Raw genomic sequence first — 12,982 nt, 5'->3', positions numbered from 1 at the left:
GCCAAAATTAGTGTTTAAAGATAAAGATGGGAGATTTATAGCAGTAGAAACAATATTAAATGGAAAGAAAACTTTGCTATTGGGACTGTATGTGCCTAATGGTGCAAAGGATACTTTTTTAAAAGACATTATACAATAGCTTGATGAACTGACCTATGATCAAGTTTTGATAATGGGAGATTTTAATGGAACAGTTAAGAACTCATTGGACAGGTCTGGAGGGAAAAAAAACAACAGTAAAGAAGGAAAATTACCAAAGTCTTTTTTTGAATTGGTTAAACAAGAAAATCTAGAAGATATATGGAGGAAATTTAACCCTGAAGTTTGGGACTATACTTTTTTTTCAGCAAGACATAAAACTTTTTCTAGAATTGACATGTTGTGGGGAACTAAAGATTTAGGTCTTATAACAAGGAAAATAGAGATTTTACCTAAAATTGGGGCTGACCATAACCCAATAATGTGGATAACCCAATAATGTGGATTACAAAATTGTCCAAGAAGTTGAGAAGATGGAGATTGAATGAAGATTTGCTACAGAATAAAGAAACAGTGACATACCTAGAAAATGAAACTAAAGCCTTTTTCCAAATGAATGACAAAGAGGACATAGATTTCCAGATGGTCTGGGATGCTTATAAAGCAGTAATGAGAGGAATGTTGATTACTTTGAATAATAAGGACAAAAGAGTAAAAGAGAAACAGATGTTGGACATTCAAAATGAGATAAAGAAAAAAGAAGGGGAGTTAAGAAAAAGGCCAGGGAAAAAGAAAATTATAAGGGAAATTACAATATTACATACTCAAATGAGACATTTGTTAAATAAAGAAGTGGAATGGAGTTTGAAAAGATTGCAGCAGAAAACCTTTGAGGGAGCAAATAAACCGGGAAAGTATTTGGCTTGGCAATTGAAAAAAAAGAGGGAAAGTAAAATTATTAATAAAATTGTGGTAGCTGGAAGAGAAGTGGTTACCCAAGAGGGAATAAAAGAGAATTTTTAAGTATTATGCCAAATTATTTAAAGGTGTTAAAATAAAGGAGAAGATGGATGAATATTTACAAAAGGTAAAAATAGAGCCCTTAACTGAATATATGAAAAAAAAATTGAATGATCCAATTGAAAAAATAGAAATTGAAGCAGCAATCAACACAATGAAAAATGGAAAAGCACCTGGGCCAGATGGATATACAACTAAATTTTTTTAAAATCTTCAAAGAGGAATTAATACCAAAGTTGCAGAAGTTGATGAATACGATAAGAATGAAAGGGAAAATACCAAACACATGGAAGGAAGCTGTTATTTCATTGATATCTAAAAAAGATAGAGATGTCACGAATGTAAAAAATTATAGACCAATTTCGCTATTAAATAACGACTATAAAATTTATACAAGAATCCTGGCAGAACGGCTTAAACAGCCTTTGATAAATTTTATAAAGGAAGATCAAGCAGGTTTTCTACCCAAAAGGCAAATAAGAGACAATATTAGAATTGTTGTAAATATTGTAGAATATTATGAAAGACATCCAGAAAAAGAAGTAGCATTATTCTTTGCAGATGCAGAGAAACCATTTGACAATTTAAACTGGGACTTTATGTTTGCAGTAATGGAAAAAATGGAGCTTGGAGAAAGCTTTATAAGAATGATAAAAGCAATATATTCTGAACAAAGCGCAAAGTTATTTATAAATGCAGATCTTACAGGAGATATGAAAATCAGCAAAGGTACTAGACAAGGTTGTCCACTTTCACCATTGTTGTTTATAATGACTCTTGAAATATTAGTGATGCAGATCCAAGAAGAAAAAGATATAGAAGGAGTAAGAATAAAAGGATTTACTTACAAATACAGAACTTTTGCTGATGATATAATGTTTATAAATGAAAACCCCATACAAGTTACACCTTTGTTGTTAGCTAAAATACAAGAATATGGGGAGTTGGCGGGACTTTGTATTAATAGAGAAAAATCCAAAATTCTGTGTAAAAATATGCAGATAAATAAACAACAAGAATTGCAGAAACTAACGGGCTGCGAAGTCATCTCAAAGGTAAAATATTTGGGGGTGGAGATAACAATGAAGTATATTGATCTGTTCAAAAATAATTATGAGAAGTTATGGCATAAAATAGATGAAGATATGTTAAAATGGAACAAGCTTAATTTGTCATTGTTGGGTAGAATAGCTGCAATTAAAATGAATATTCTACCAAGGATAATGCATTTGTTTCAAACTATTCCTATCGTGAAGGATAGTAAACAATTTAGTAAAAAATTGCTGAGCAGACAGGTTAAAACGGATAAAAGGAAGTACTTCTTCACCCAAAGGGTGATTAACATGTGGAATTCACTGCTACAGGAGGTGGTGGCGGCCACAAGCATAGCCACCTTCAAGAGGGGTTTAGATAAAAATATGGAACACAGGTCCATCAGTGGCTATTAGCCACAGTGTGTGTGTGTGTGTGTGTGTGTGTGTGTATATATATGGCTGCTGTGTGACACAGAATGTTGGACTGGATGGGCCATTGGCCTGATCTAACATGGCTTCTCTTATGTTCTTATGTTCTTAATTTGATAAATGGCAAAGAAAAATTTCAGAATTTGTGTGGGTCGAGAAGAATACAAGGATTAAAATGAAAATTTTTACAGGTGCAAAAGAGAGAGGTGGATTTCAACTACCGAATCTAAGATTATATCAGGAAGCAGTTTGCTTAGTGTGGATAAAAGAATGGATAACGCTGTTAAACAGAAAACTTTTAGTGTTGGAAGGTCACGGAAATAAATTTGGCTGGCACGCATATTTGTATTATGAAAAAAAGAAGATGGACGGTTTTTTCTCTCACCATTATATAAGAAATAATTTGTTAAGTACATGGATGAAATATAAGAAGTATGGAGATGAGAGAAGACCGTTATGGATAGTACCGGCGGATGTAATCAAAATAACAGCTGAGATAGGGGAAGAAAAGTAGTTGTCATATAGTCAATTGTTAAAAATACAAAGTGGCAAAATAGAACTGAAAACTGCTGAAGAGTTGAATAATAAATATGATTGGTTTCAAATGCAACAAATAAAGAGCTTGGTGGAGAATGATATTAAAACTGAAGGAATAAGGAAGGAGCAAACAGAAATGGGAAAAGTTCTGCTTGGAGACAATGATAAATTAATTTCAAAAGTATATAAATTACTTTTACAATGGTCTACAGAAGATGAAGTAGTAAAATCTCAAATGATTAAATGGGCAATTAATGTAAATAAAGAAATACAGATGGAAACTTGGGAATATTTGTGGAAGAACTCTATGAAACTCTCAACATGCCAGAATATCAAAGAAAATTGTTTTAAAATGATATACAGATGGTATATAACTCCTAAAAAATTGGCAAAGATGAATAACAAGATGTCAGACAGATGTTGGAAATGTAAAAAGTATGAAGGTTCTTTCTACCATATGTGGTGGACTTGTAAAAGAGCTAAAATGTTTTGGCAGATGATTCAGCAAGAGATTTCTAAGATCTTGAGATATGAATTTAACAAAGTTGCAGAGACTTTTCTGTTAGGATTACAAATGGAAAAATTTCCAAAAGAAGACAGAACTTTAATCTGATACTTGCTCTCAGCTGCTAGGACATTGTATGTGCAGTTGTGGAAGCAAGAAAAAATACGAGACAAATGGGATTGGATTGTTAAAGTTATGGAGTGAAATGGATAAGCTTGTTGATATTAGTCCTCCTTTACACAGCATGACAGGTGCAACGTGCCAGCAGGAGATCTAACTGACAGGTCAGGTCACAGTGGCCTTGTCAGCAAGCCGGTTCTGGCTGGTTAAGGACAAGAGGAAAGTACCTGCTGGAGTCAGCAAGATTATGGACTGCCTTGATTGGCTGATGTACATATATAAGGACTGCATTACCTGTGCATAGTCCTCTCACTGGAGAGATAGATGCTGGCGGAGCACTTTGTCGCTGAGGTTGATGTTTGTCACTGCACTAGTAACTACTTTGTATATAGCTTGTAAATACACTGTTTTAATACTAGGTGCAGGTGTCTGGATCACTTCCTTACCGGAGCTCATTATTGTACATATCTCATTTCTCACTCTGCACACACACGCACCGACAAAGCTAACAAGAACTTTAAGAGACTATGATTTAGAAGGATTTAAGATGGAGTGAAAGAAGTTCAGAAGATACATAGAAAATAATGGAAAATAAAAGGACATTGGACAATCTTTGATAATGATTAAGTATAAGTGGGGGGAAGATATGAACTTTGGTTCTTATTAATTAGGGGTACCTTTTAAAATGATGTTTTGAATTTAGTACACCGGTGGGGGTCAAGTAAAGGGGGGAGGGGGAGGTAGAAAGTAATATATGGGATTAAAAAAAGTAGTTATTAATGATATAGGAAATTGAATATATTGCCATATGTTACTAATAAAAATTGTTTGAAAAAAAACTATTGATCAATTTCTTCCTACAATTTACTTGTATGGTGCTATTTTTCACAAAATCAACATTTGCTAGTCTAAAATAACTAATTATTATTTTAGAAAATCAAAACTCTTTTCCTTAACACACCTATGGCAGGTATTTGTGGTGAAGTTTGCTCTTACTAATGAATTTTGTGTAGTTTCATTTGTGAAGTTTCATTGAAAAAATGGTTATTTCCATTTGTATGAGGTTGTAGGGTTGCCAGCTATCAGGTGGAGCCTGGTGTTCTCCAGAATTACAACAGCTCCCAAGACTACAGAGTTCAGTTCCCCTGGAGGAAATGGCACCTTTGGAGGGCAGACTGTACCATCACATCTATGCTGAGTTCTTTCCCCATCTGAAACTCCAACCTCTCAAAATCTCAAGGAATTTCCCAACTGAAGTTGGCAACCATAGATGTCTTTTTTTTAAAGGAGCAGGGAAATTTTGCTTGGGAGGATCTCAAACTTTTATCTTCTCGAGCTTGCTTGCAGCTTTATGTCATGTTATCAGGGTGCAGGCAGGCAGGAGTCCAAAGCCAGTCCAAGGTCAAAGTCCAGGAAGTCAAGCAGGAGCCAAGTCACCTATGCAGAATCACAAACCGGAATCAGAAGTCCATGTCCAAAAGCCAAAAGGTCAGAGTGCCAAGGAAATCAAGCAGGTCAGGATCAGGAAGGAGCGTGGCTGCAAGCCATAGAATATTGTTGCTTCCACAAGGTTACCAGGTCCTGGGTGGAAGCTATATGGGAGTCTCAATCAACCTGCTCCCTGGGTGGCAGTGACTCTGCTAGAACTCAGGGCTGAGAGACCTGAAGCATTAGCGTGCCTCATGTCTTCACTCTGAAAGTTCTTTCTGGAGCCTGCTTCGAACTCTTGAGATGGGAGGAGGAGAACTTGGAGGAGATTGATTGTCAGCAGCTGACACTGGTGCCTGGAGAGTGATTGATGGGCCAGCTGCTGTTTGTTCAGCTGAAGAACTGCCTGGCAACACTTCCAGGTCTGTTAACTCTTCCAGCTCCTCCTTGTCAGGGCTCATGACACTTTAAATAGAAATGGATTTGTAATCCCAGATCAAACCATCCACTAAAATCATGTAGATCAAGGGCAAAAGAGCTTTTTGAAGCAATACATTGGTTGGCTCCAATATCCAAATAAAAGTACTTCTTCCTAAATCCTCTTGTAATAGATTCTGTAGGGAAGAAGAAGAAGGTGATGATATTGGATTTGTATCCTGCCCTATACTCTGAATCTCAGACTCTTAGAGTGGACACAATCTCCTTTTACCTTCCACTCCCCCCACCACAACAGACACCCTGTGAGGTAGTTGGGGCTGAGAGAGCTCTCACAGAAAGCTGCCCTTTCAAGACAACTCCTGTGAGAGCTATGGCTGACCCAAGGCCATTCCAGCAGCTGCAAGTGGAGGAGTGGGGAATCAAACCCAATTCTCCCAGATAAGAGTCCGTGCACTTAACCACTACAACAAACTGGCTCTCTCTTTAGTGTGACTAACCATAATGAATCATAGAACCATAGAATAATAAAATAATAGAGTTGGCTTCCAGGGTCATCTAGTCCAACCCCCTGTACAATGCAGGAACTTCACAAATACCACCCCCCCCAACAAACACACAAACATCCCCAGTGAACCCTGCTCCATGCCCAGAAGATGGCAAAAACCTCCAGGATCCCTTGCTAAACTGGCCTGGAGAAAAATTGCTGACTGACCCTGAAGTGTCAATCATCATTTCCCTGGGTATGTAAGAAAGGGCTACAGGAACTAAGCATTGATGCAACAAATGTTCCCTCTAAGCTCTGGTGTCTTGTGAGCAAAAATTCTACTTTGTGAGCTACTGGCATTAAAGTTGTGAGCTGCATAGATTAGTTTGCTCTGGGGCCATTTTTCCTGAGCTGAGACAAAAATGTGTGAGCTGAAGGCTAAAAAATTGTGAGCTAGCTCACATTAACTCAGCTTAAAGGGAACACTGGATGCAACTCTTCCTGCCCTCCTTCTCATGATCTGCCTAATTCGCAAAATCGGCAATATAATTATCATAAGTGGTCATACGGTATAAGTACAATGGAATACAAAAACAACTGTATGAATTCCAAATAGAACTTCAATTACAAATAATCAATCATCTCTATTCATGTTCAAACATGACTACAGGACATGGAATGCTCCAAAAATATACAATACAATATTCACAAATGTGAACAGGTTCAAGGTAAATGGCAGAACCAATAGTCCACAGAAGCCAAAATCCAAATTCTAATAATGGATGGAACTTTAAAGTCCAAATTCCTTTTAAGCATCCAATGCTTCCATTTCTGTTGGACCTAGTTCTCATCCAAAAAAGGTCAGTTCAAGGATGTAGATGTTCTCTCAACGTGTTGCTAGCTAATATTGGCTGCATTTCACAATAAGTTGCTTTTCTACAAGCCGACAATTCAAAGGCTTGCTGCTACACCAAACTGGCTCTTTTGTGCATCTTTCCAGGCAACGATGGCCTTTTCTTCATATTTTGGCTGATTCCTCCTCGCTGCTGCAGACTCCTGATTTGCTCTCCACACTGTTCCTACAGGAGCACAACTATATGGTCACAATAGGCTGCAGTGAGAGGGGGTGCACAGAACCTGCCTTATTCTAGTGCTGCTCCGCTTGCATTGGTGAATACTCTCTTCTACAATAGCATGTGGAGCTATTAATATTTGCAAATTGCTATTTTAATATATTATTGATTTCTGCCCCACTTTTCTATCATGTATTTTTATCCTACTCTTCATCCAAGGATCTTGGAGCAGCATACATAGATCTCCTTTCTTCAGTTTTATCCTCACAGGAGGGGCTATGGCTCAGTGGTAGAGCATCTGCTTGCCATGCAGGTTCAGTCTCCAGCATCTCCAGTTAAAAGTATCAGGTGATGTGAAAGAACTCAGCCTGAGACCCTGAAGAGCTGCTGCCAGTCTGAGTAGTTAATACAATCCTTGCTGGACCAATGATCTGATTCAGTATAAGGCAGCTCCATGTGCTCATGTGCTAGAAGTGATTGTGTCACAATTAACTAGTGAATTTGATAGCAAATGGGGATTTGAACTATGTTTTCCTGGTTGTGGTTCAACTCACTAACCATTACACTGCACTGGCTCTTCAAATCTTATCAAGGATTATAGTTAATAACAGTGTTTGTGTTAAATCTAAGTAATCAAGATAATGACTAGCATTTATACTGATAGTACAAAAACTTCTATGTATATGTTCTCAGTAATCTGAACAGTAGTCCAGAAGGGTAGGCCAATACACAGCAGGACAGGAAGAAAACATCCTGCCTGTGGATTAACACATGACCAGAAAAAAACAAACGGGAGTTTTGTAGTAGCTTAAAAACTCACTTAACACCCCCCCCCCCAAAAAAAAAATTAGTGTAAATTTTTATGGAGTGGACTCTCTTCATCAGATGCTCAGTGTACACGAGTCCATGAAACCTTATAATAGGTAATAATTCCCTAATGGTGGTGGCCAAATGGAGTGTTCCCATTGGCTGACGGGTGCACTCAATGAACTATTGACCTATCATGCATCAGTCACCACCTCTAGGTTCCCACTGACTGCCTCTCCTGTCCCCTGCCTACTGCAGACCCAGGAACACTGAACAAACCATCAAAACAGTCTTACCTCAGAAACAGACACATCTTTGATGCTTCTCTGTGTCCTCTCCATCAACTGGCCTCAGAAAGGGCTGCCACTCTACTGCAGTCTCACAAAGCTTTTCCTCAGGGGCCATGGTGGGCACCTCTTTCCTGTCCCTCCCTCCCTCCTCCCCTCGACCTCACCCCAGGAAAGATGAGGATTGGCCCACTGCAGAAGCTGCTAGCCAGAGGCTGTTGCTAGGCAGTAAAGGAAGAGCCCTCAGCTGAATATAATGACATAGAGTCCACATTCCAAAACAGTTCTTTTCTACAGGGGAAGAGAGATCTGTTGTCTGGAGTTCAGTTATGATCCCAGGAGATCTTCAGGCTCCACCTGGAGGTTGGCTACCGTAGGCCTGGCAGCACTCTCTGAGTGACTTGATGCCACCTGATTAGCATGACTTAACTAGGTCTGGCTGCTTGCTCCTGTTCAGCAGCAGCCCCTCTATGACAGCCAGTGTGAATTAGCACTTGCCAACTCCAGATTAGGAAATTCCTAGAGATTTGAGGGGTGGAGCCTGGAGAGGGGTGGGACCTCAGACAGGTATAATTCCATAGACTCCACCCTCCAAATCAGTCATTTCCTCCTGGGGAACCACTGTTGCCAATCTCCAGGTGAGGGCTGGAGATCACTCAGAATTACAACCACTCTCCAGATGGCAGAGATCAGCTCCCCTTGAGGTGTGTGTGTGTGGGGAGGCGGGAGTAAATGCCTTTACTTAGGTGGGTGGGAAGACAGCAAGGGGGCTCACTTGCCCAGAATCTCTTTCTAGAGCCCATTGTATTTTTCTTCACAACAGATCTTATTCCTAGTGCTAGAATAAAAATGTATTAGTCTTTAAGGCACCATAAGATTCCAGCTTATTTTTTCCATAATAAATTAATATGGCTTCTCTTCAGAGTTTAGGAATGCCAGTCTCCAGGTGGGACATAGAGACCCCTGGAATTACAGCTAATCTCTACACTACAATGATCAGTTTCCCTGGAGAAAATGGATGCTTTGGAGGGTAGACTCTATGGCATTGTACCCTGCTGATGTTCCTGTCCTCCCTAATCTCCTTCCTCAAATCTCCAGGAGTTTCCCAACCTGGATCTGGCAACTGTACTCACATCCCCTGCTGGTTACCAGGGTGGGGGTAGGGCTGGCAACTCTATCAGAGTTTGTTATCATAGTCAAAGAGAACTCTGACTTGTATGGTTGTGAGTTACTTTATTATATTATGGACTATTTAAGAATATAAAAACTAGCATATCCTTCTAGGCATGGCTTAATTAATTAGACAGAGTTAGCACGAGTTTGATCCTGGTGGAAGCTGGGTTCAGGTAGCCAGCTCAAAGTTGACCCAGCCTTCCATCCTTCCAAGGCCTGTAAAATAAGTACCCAGCTTGCTGGGGGTAAAGTGTAGATGATTGGGGAAGGCAATAGCAAGCCACCTCATTAAAAAGTCTGCCATAAAAATGTCATGATGCAACTTCACCCCAGAGTTGGAAACAACTAGTGCTTGCACAGGGGACTACTTTTACCTTTAACACAAGAAATATTTTGTTTGATTTCTCCCTCCTCATTGCAGCACCCCATGTTACAACAAGGCATTTATCCAAGAGGATCAATTGATTCTCAAGATTGGCTATTCAGGGGTCACAGGAGCTGTAGGAGTCAAAATGTCAGGAAGAGTTGGCTCTGTGAACACATTATGCTCCTGGATCATAGGATCAATTTTGTTGCTGTTTTTGTTGCATAAGAAACTGGCCCAAGAGCTCACTTTTAAAGTAATTTTAAACTCTCACAGCCTGTCTACCATGAGACACTACAGCAGTTTTAAAGTATAGACTTGTAGTAACAGAAACTTCCTGGTTTTTTTTTTAAAGTGTAGCTACCTAAAACTGTGTACTTCTAATGAAGCATTTGCCTTTATTTTTCCAAAAACCACCATCAAAAACAACCCTCCTCTCCCCTAGCTTGTACTTTGTCACACAGTTGTTTTAAAATGAGGATGTGAATAAAGCCAGTTATGCAGGTTTGAAGAAGTCAGCTTTGCATGGTACTGATCGGCTGTTCCACAATGATGTCACCAGGAATCACCCCAAACTTTAAACCAGTTAGGCATTTAAATGTAAAAGGTAATGAATTGACTGATAAAAGCATAAACAGCTAAGCACTTGTTTTGATTTTAAAAATAAAAAAAGATGGACAGTCACCAGGCACAAGAAAGGGAGAGACAAGTCTAATGCTGAGACAGTGGTCAATTCATTGGGATCCACATATGTCATTTCAATTATAGCATCAGGAAGAAGCTTACCCACCAGAACTGACCAACAGAGGGCTTATATTTGAATGGGAAAATGTACTTCCCGTGTAACTAAAACTTTGATTCCTTAAAGAAAATCTATGCTTTCTGTAGATTTTGTATATTTATATTGCTGGTTTGTCGTCAGGATTAGGGATGGGCACAAAACTTATCATGAACCTAAATTTGTTATGAAAATTGCCCAGTTTGCGGTTTGTGAGCTTTCCTGGGGGCACCTGCTTTGGGGGGGGGGCTATAACTCAGCCCCCCCCCCCACCGAATCCAGTCTTCACCAAAGTTGGAGGCACATAGAGTCAGCTGGAGACTTACTCCAGGTTTGGCATCTCTAGCCTGCATGGGGGGGGGGGGCATTCTACCACATCACAAACCAAAATAAACCTCCGTTTCCCTGGTTTGTGCCCATCCCTAGTCAGGATGGGAGACAGAAGGTTCAGAAAGGTATGCTCACCCTTAGAATATAGATTTGTTTCTTGGCATAGGTTCCAGATATCATCTTACCACATTTTTTGAGGGGGGGAACCTATTTCATTGGTGACAAGTGATGAAGAACCCCCCCTCAACTTTTCTTCTTACAGTATCTGGCAGTTTTTTTGGAACTCAGTGGCATGAAATACACCCTCAATACTGGACAAAATACCAGGTCTGGGAATGGCTCCAGCATCTCTTGGACACCAACCAGTTGGATGCCTCCTGTATTCCTTTCCAGGAGTTTGATATCAATGGAGAACACTTATGCAATATGAGTTTGCAAGATTTCACTCGGGCTGCGGGCACAGCTGGACAGCTTCTTTATAGCAACCTTCAGCATCTAAAGTGGAATGGTAAATGCTTCCTAATATATATTGTTGTACTCCGCTCTGAGCCCCCCCCCCCAAAAGGGGGAAGGGGCGGAATAGAAATAAACAAATAATAATAATAATATACAGGGCTTGGGACAGGATGCACCATTGTGTAAATGCCAGTTTGCTTTCATTGACCAAAGTACTACAACTGAGAAATTTAGAAGTAGTGAGGGGAAATAAATTTCATGATTATATCTCAAAAGCAGTCATAGAGAACATCAAATTGTGATTGCTTCTCATAGCCTTGTCTTCAGAGCTGCTGAAATAGTAGTTGGGTACGCAGGGCCTTTTTTGAGCAGGAAAGCAGTTCTGGCTGGCTTGGTGTCAGGGGTATGGCCTAATATGCAAATGAGTTTCTGCTGGGCTTTTTCTACAAAAAAAGCCCTGTATGTATGTGATGGCACCTCTTTCATGTGGCAGGCAGAGATATCACCTCTTTAATATGATGTAGTTTGTATGGACAGGAATTGTCATACCATCAGTCATAATGGCCATTTTACCAACTAAAATAAAATAAATTTAGATATAGTATAATAATTCTTGTGGCTTTGTGGATCCTCTGGGATTCATTATGATTTTCACTATTTTTGCTCAGTTTCTCCATTTTTTGAGGAGGTCCTCAGCCACTTCTAGTGGTTGATGGAGATCTCTTATTTCTTGGGAATAGGTGTTAATCCTTTTCCTGCCATTGCCATTTTAGGTAAAATGTAGACCTCCACACTGGTCTCATGCTATCAGGAAAGGGTACACAAATTACTGACAAAGGGAGGAGCCACATCCCCTGAGACCAGAATTCACTCCCCCCAGCAAGTTTCCTCTATGTCTAGAAGTATGATTGATTGGGAGGCCATAGGAGTATTTCAATTTTATTATCCTCTAACTTTGCAAAAGTTTTTACATAACCTTAGTAAAACTGAAATTTTCTTCTTGGTGAAAATGATGACGACTTGGGATAGTTGATAACAGAATAAATTATTTTGTTGAAAAACGTTTTCCATATGAAAATTGCATTCACTGGTGTGTTCAGAATTGCTTTGTTGAGCAATGTTTTAACATGATAAGGAGTTGTATTTGCAAGATAAACATGGGTATGCTGAGCAGCCAGGAACAACAACAATATGGAAAGATGTTTTTAATTAGAAACTGTACTCCATACAATCGGTTTTCTGTTTCATTCTGTTATATCTCTTTTAGACCTGGCATTGATTTGAATATGATTTGTCAACAGTTATTCATTGGTTTGGCTAGGCGAGTGCTTGCTTAAAACCCCTTCTTTCTGTAAACTGAATTGCATGTTGCATATTCTCTTGCAGGTCAATGTGGAAGTGAAATGTACCCATCACACAATGTCATTGTTAAGACAGAACAAGCAGGTGGGTGACATGAAATATTATGATGTGACAAGCTATACCAATGAAGAAAGAGAATGTTCATCTATAAGAAAATGAGACTACTTAGAGTGGAGAAGAGAACCACATTTACAGTTTAACAAATTGTATTTTATTTATCAAAATTTATTTCAGAAATTTATATCCCACTATTTTTAAAATCAAGGTGGCTAACAATGAATACTTTACAACCATAGAAATCTAAATATAACATAAAATTAGATACTAACTAGCCCATGAAAGTAGTTATTAAATATATATCATCCATAAAATAAAGTG

At 39.1% G+C, this 12,982-nt stretch overlaps 1 protein-coding gene across 1 annotated transcript in view; it reads left to right on the top strand.

The window, feature by feature from the left end:
• EHF (ETS homologous factor) overlaps positions 1 to 12,982 on the top strand; it is a 100,738-nt gene that overhangs the window by 57,276 nt on the left and 30,480 nt on the right. Inside the window, exons 3-4 of the mRNA XM_060262662.1 lie at positions 11,049 to 11,294; positions 12,629 to 12,688. Coding sequence (XP_060118645.1) covers positions 11,049 to 11,294; positions 12,629 to 12,688 — 306 coding nt within the window. The remainder of the gene's footprint in view (positions 1 to 11,048; positions 11,295 to 12,628; positions 12,689 to 12,982) is intronic.

The sequence above is a fragment of the Heteronotia binoei genome, chromosome 21, assembly GCF_032191835.1.
Source record: "Heteronotia binoei isolate CCM8104 ecotype False Entrance Well chromosome 21, APGP_CSIRO_Hbin_v1, whole genome shotgun sequence".
NCBI lineage: Eukaryota > Metazoa > Chordata > Lepidosauria > Squamata > Gekkonidae > Heteronotia > Heteronotia binoei.
The sequence above is the reverse complement of the archived record's forward strand: the minus strand, read 5'-3'. Positions and strand labels throughout refer to the sequence as shown.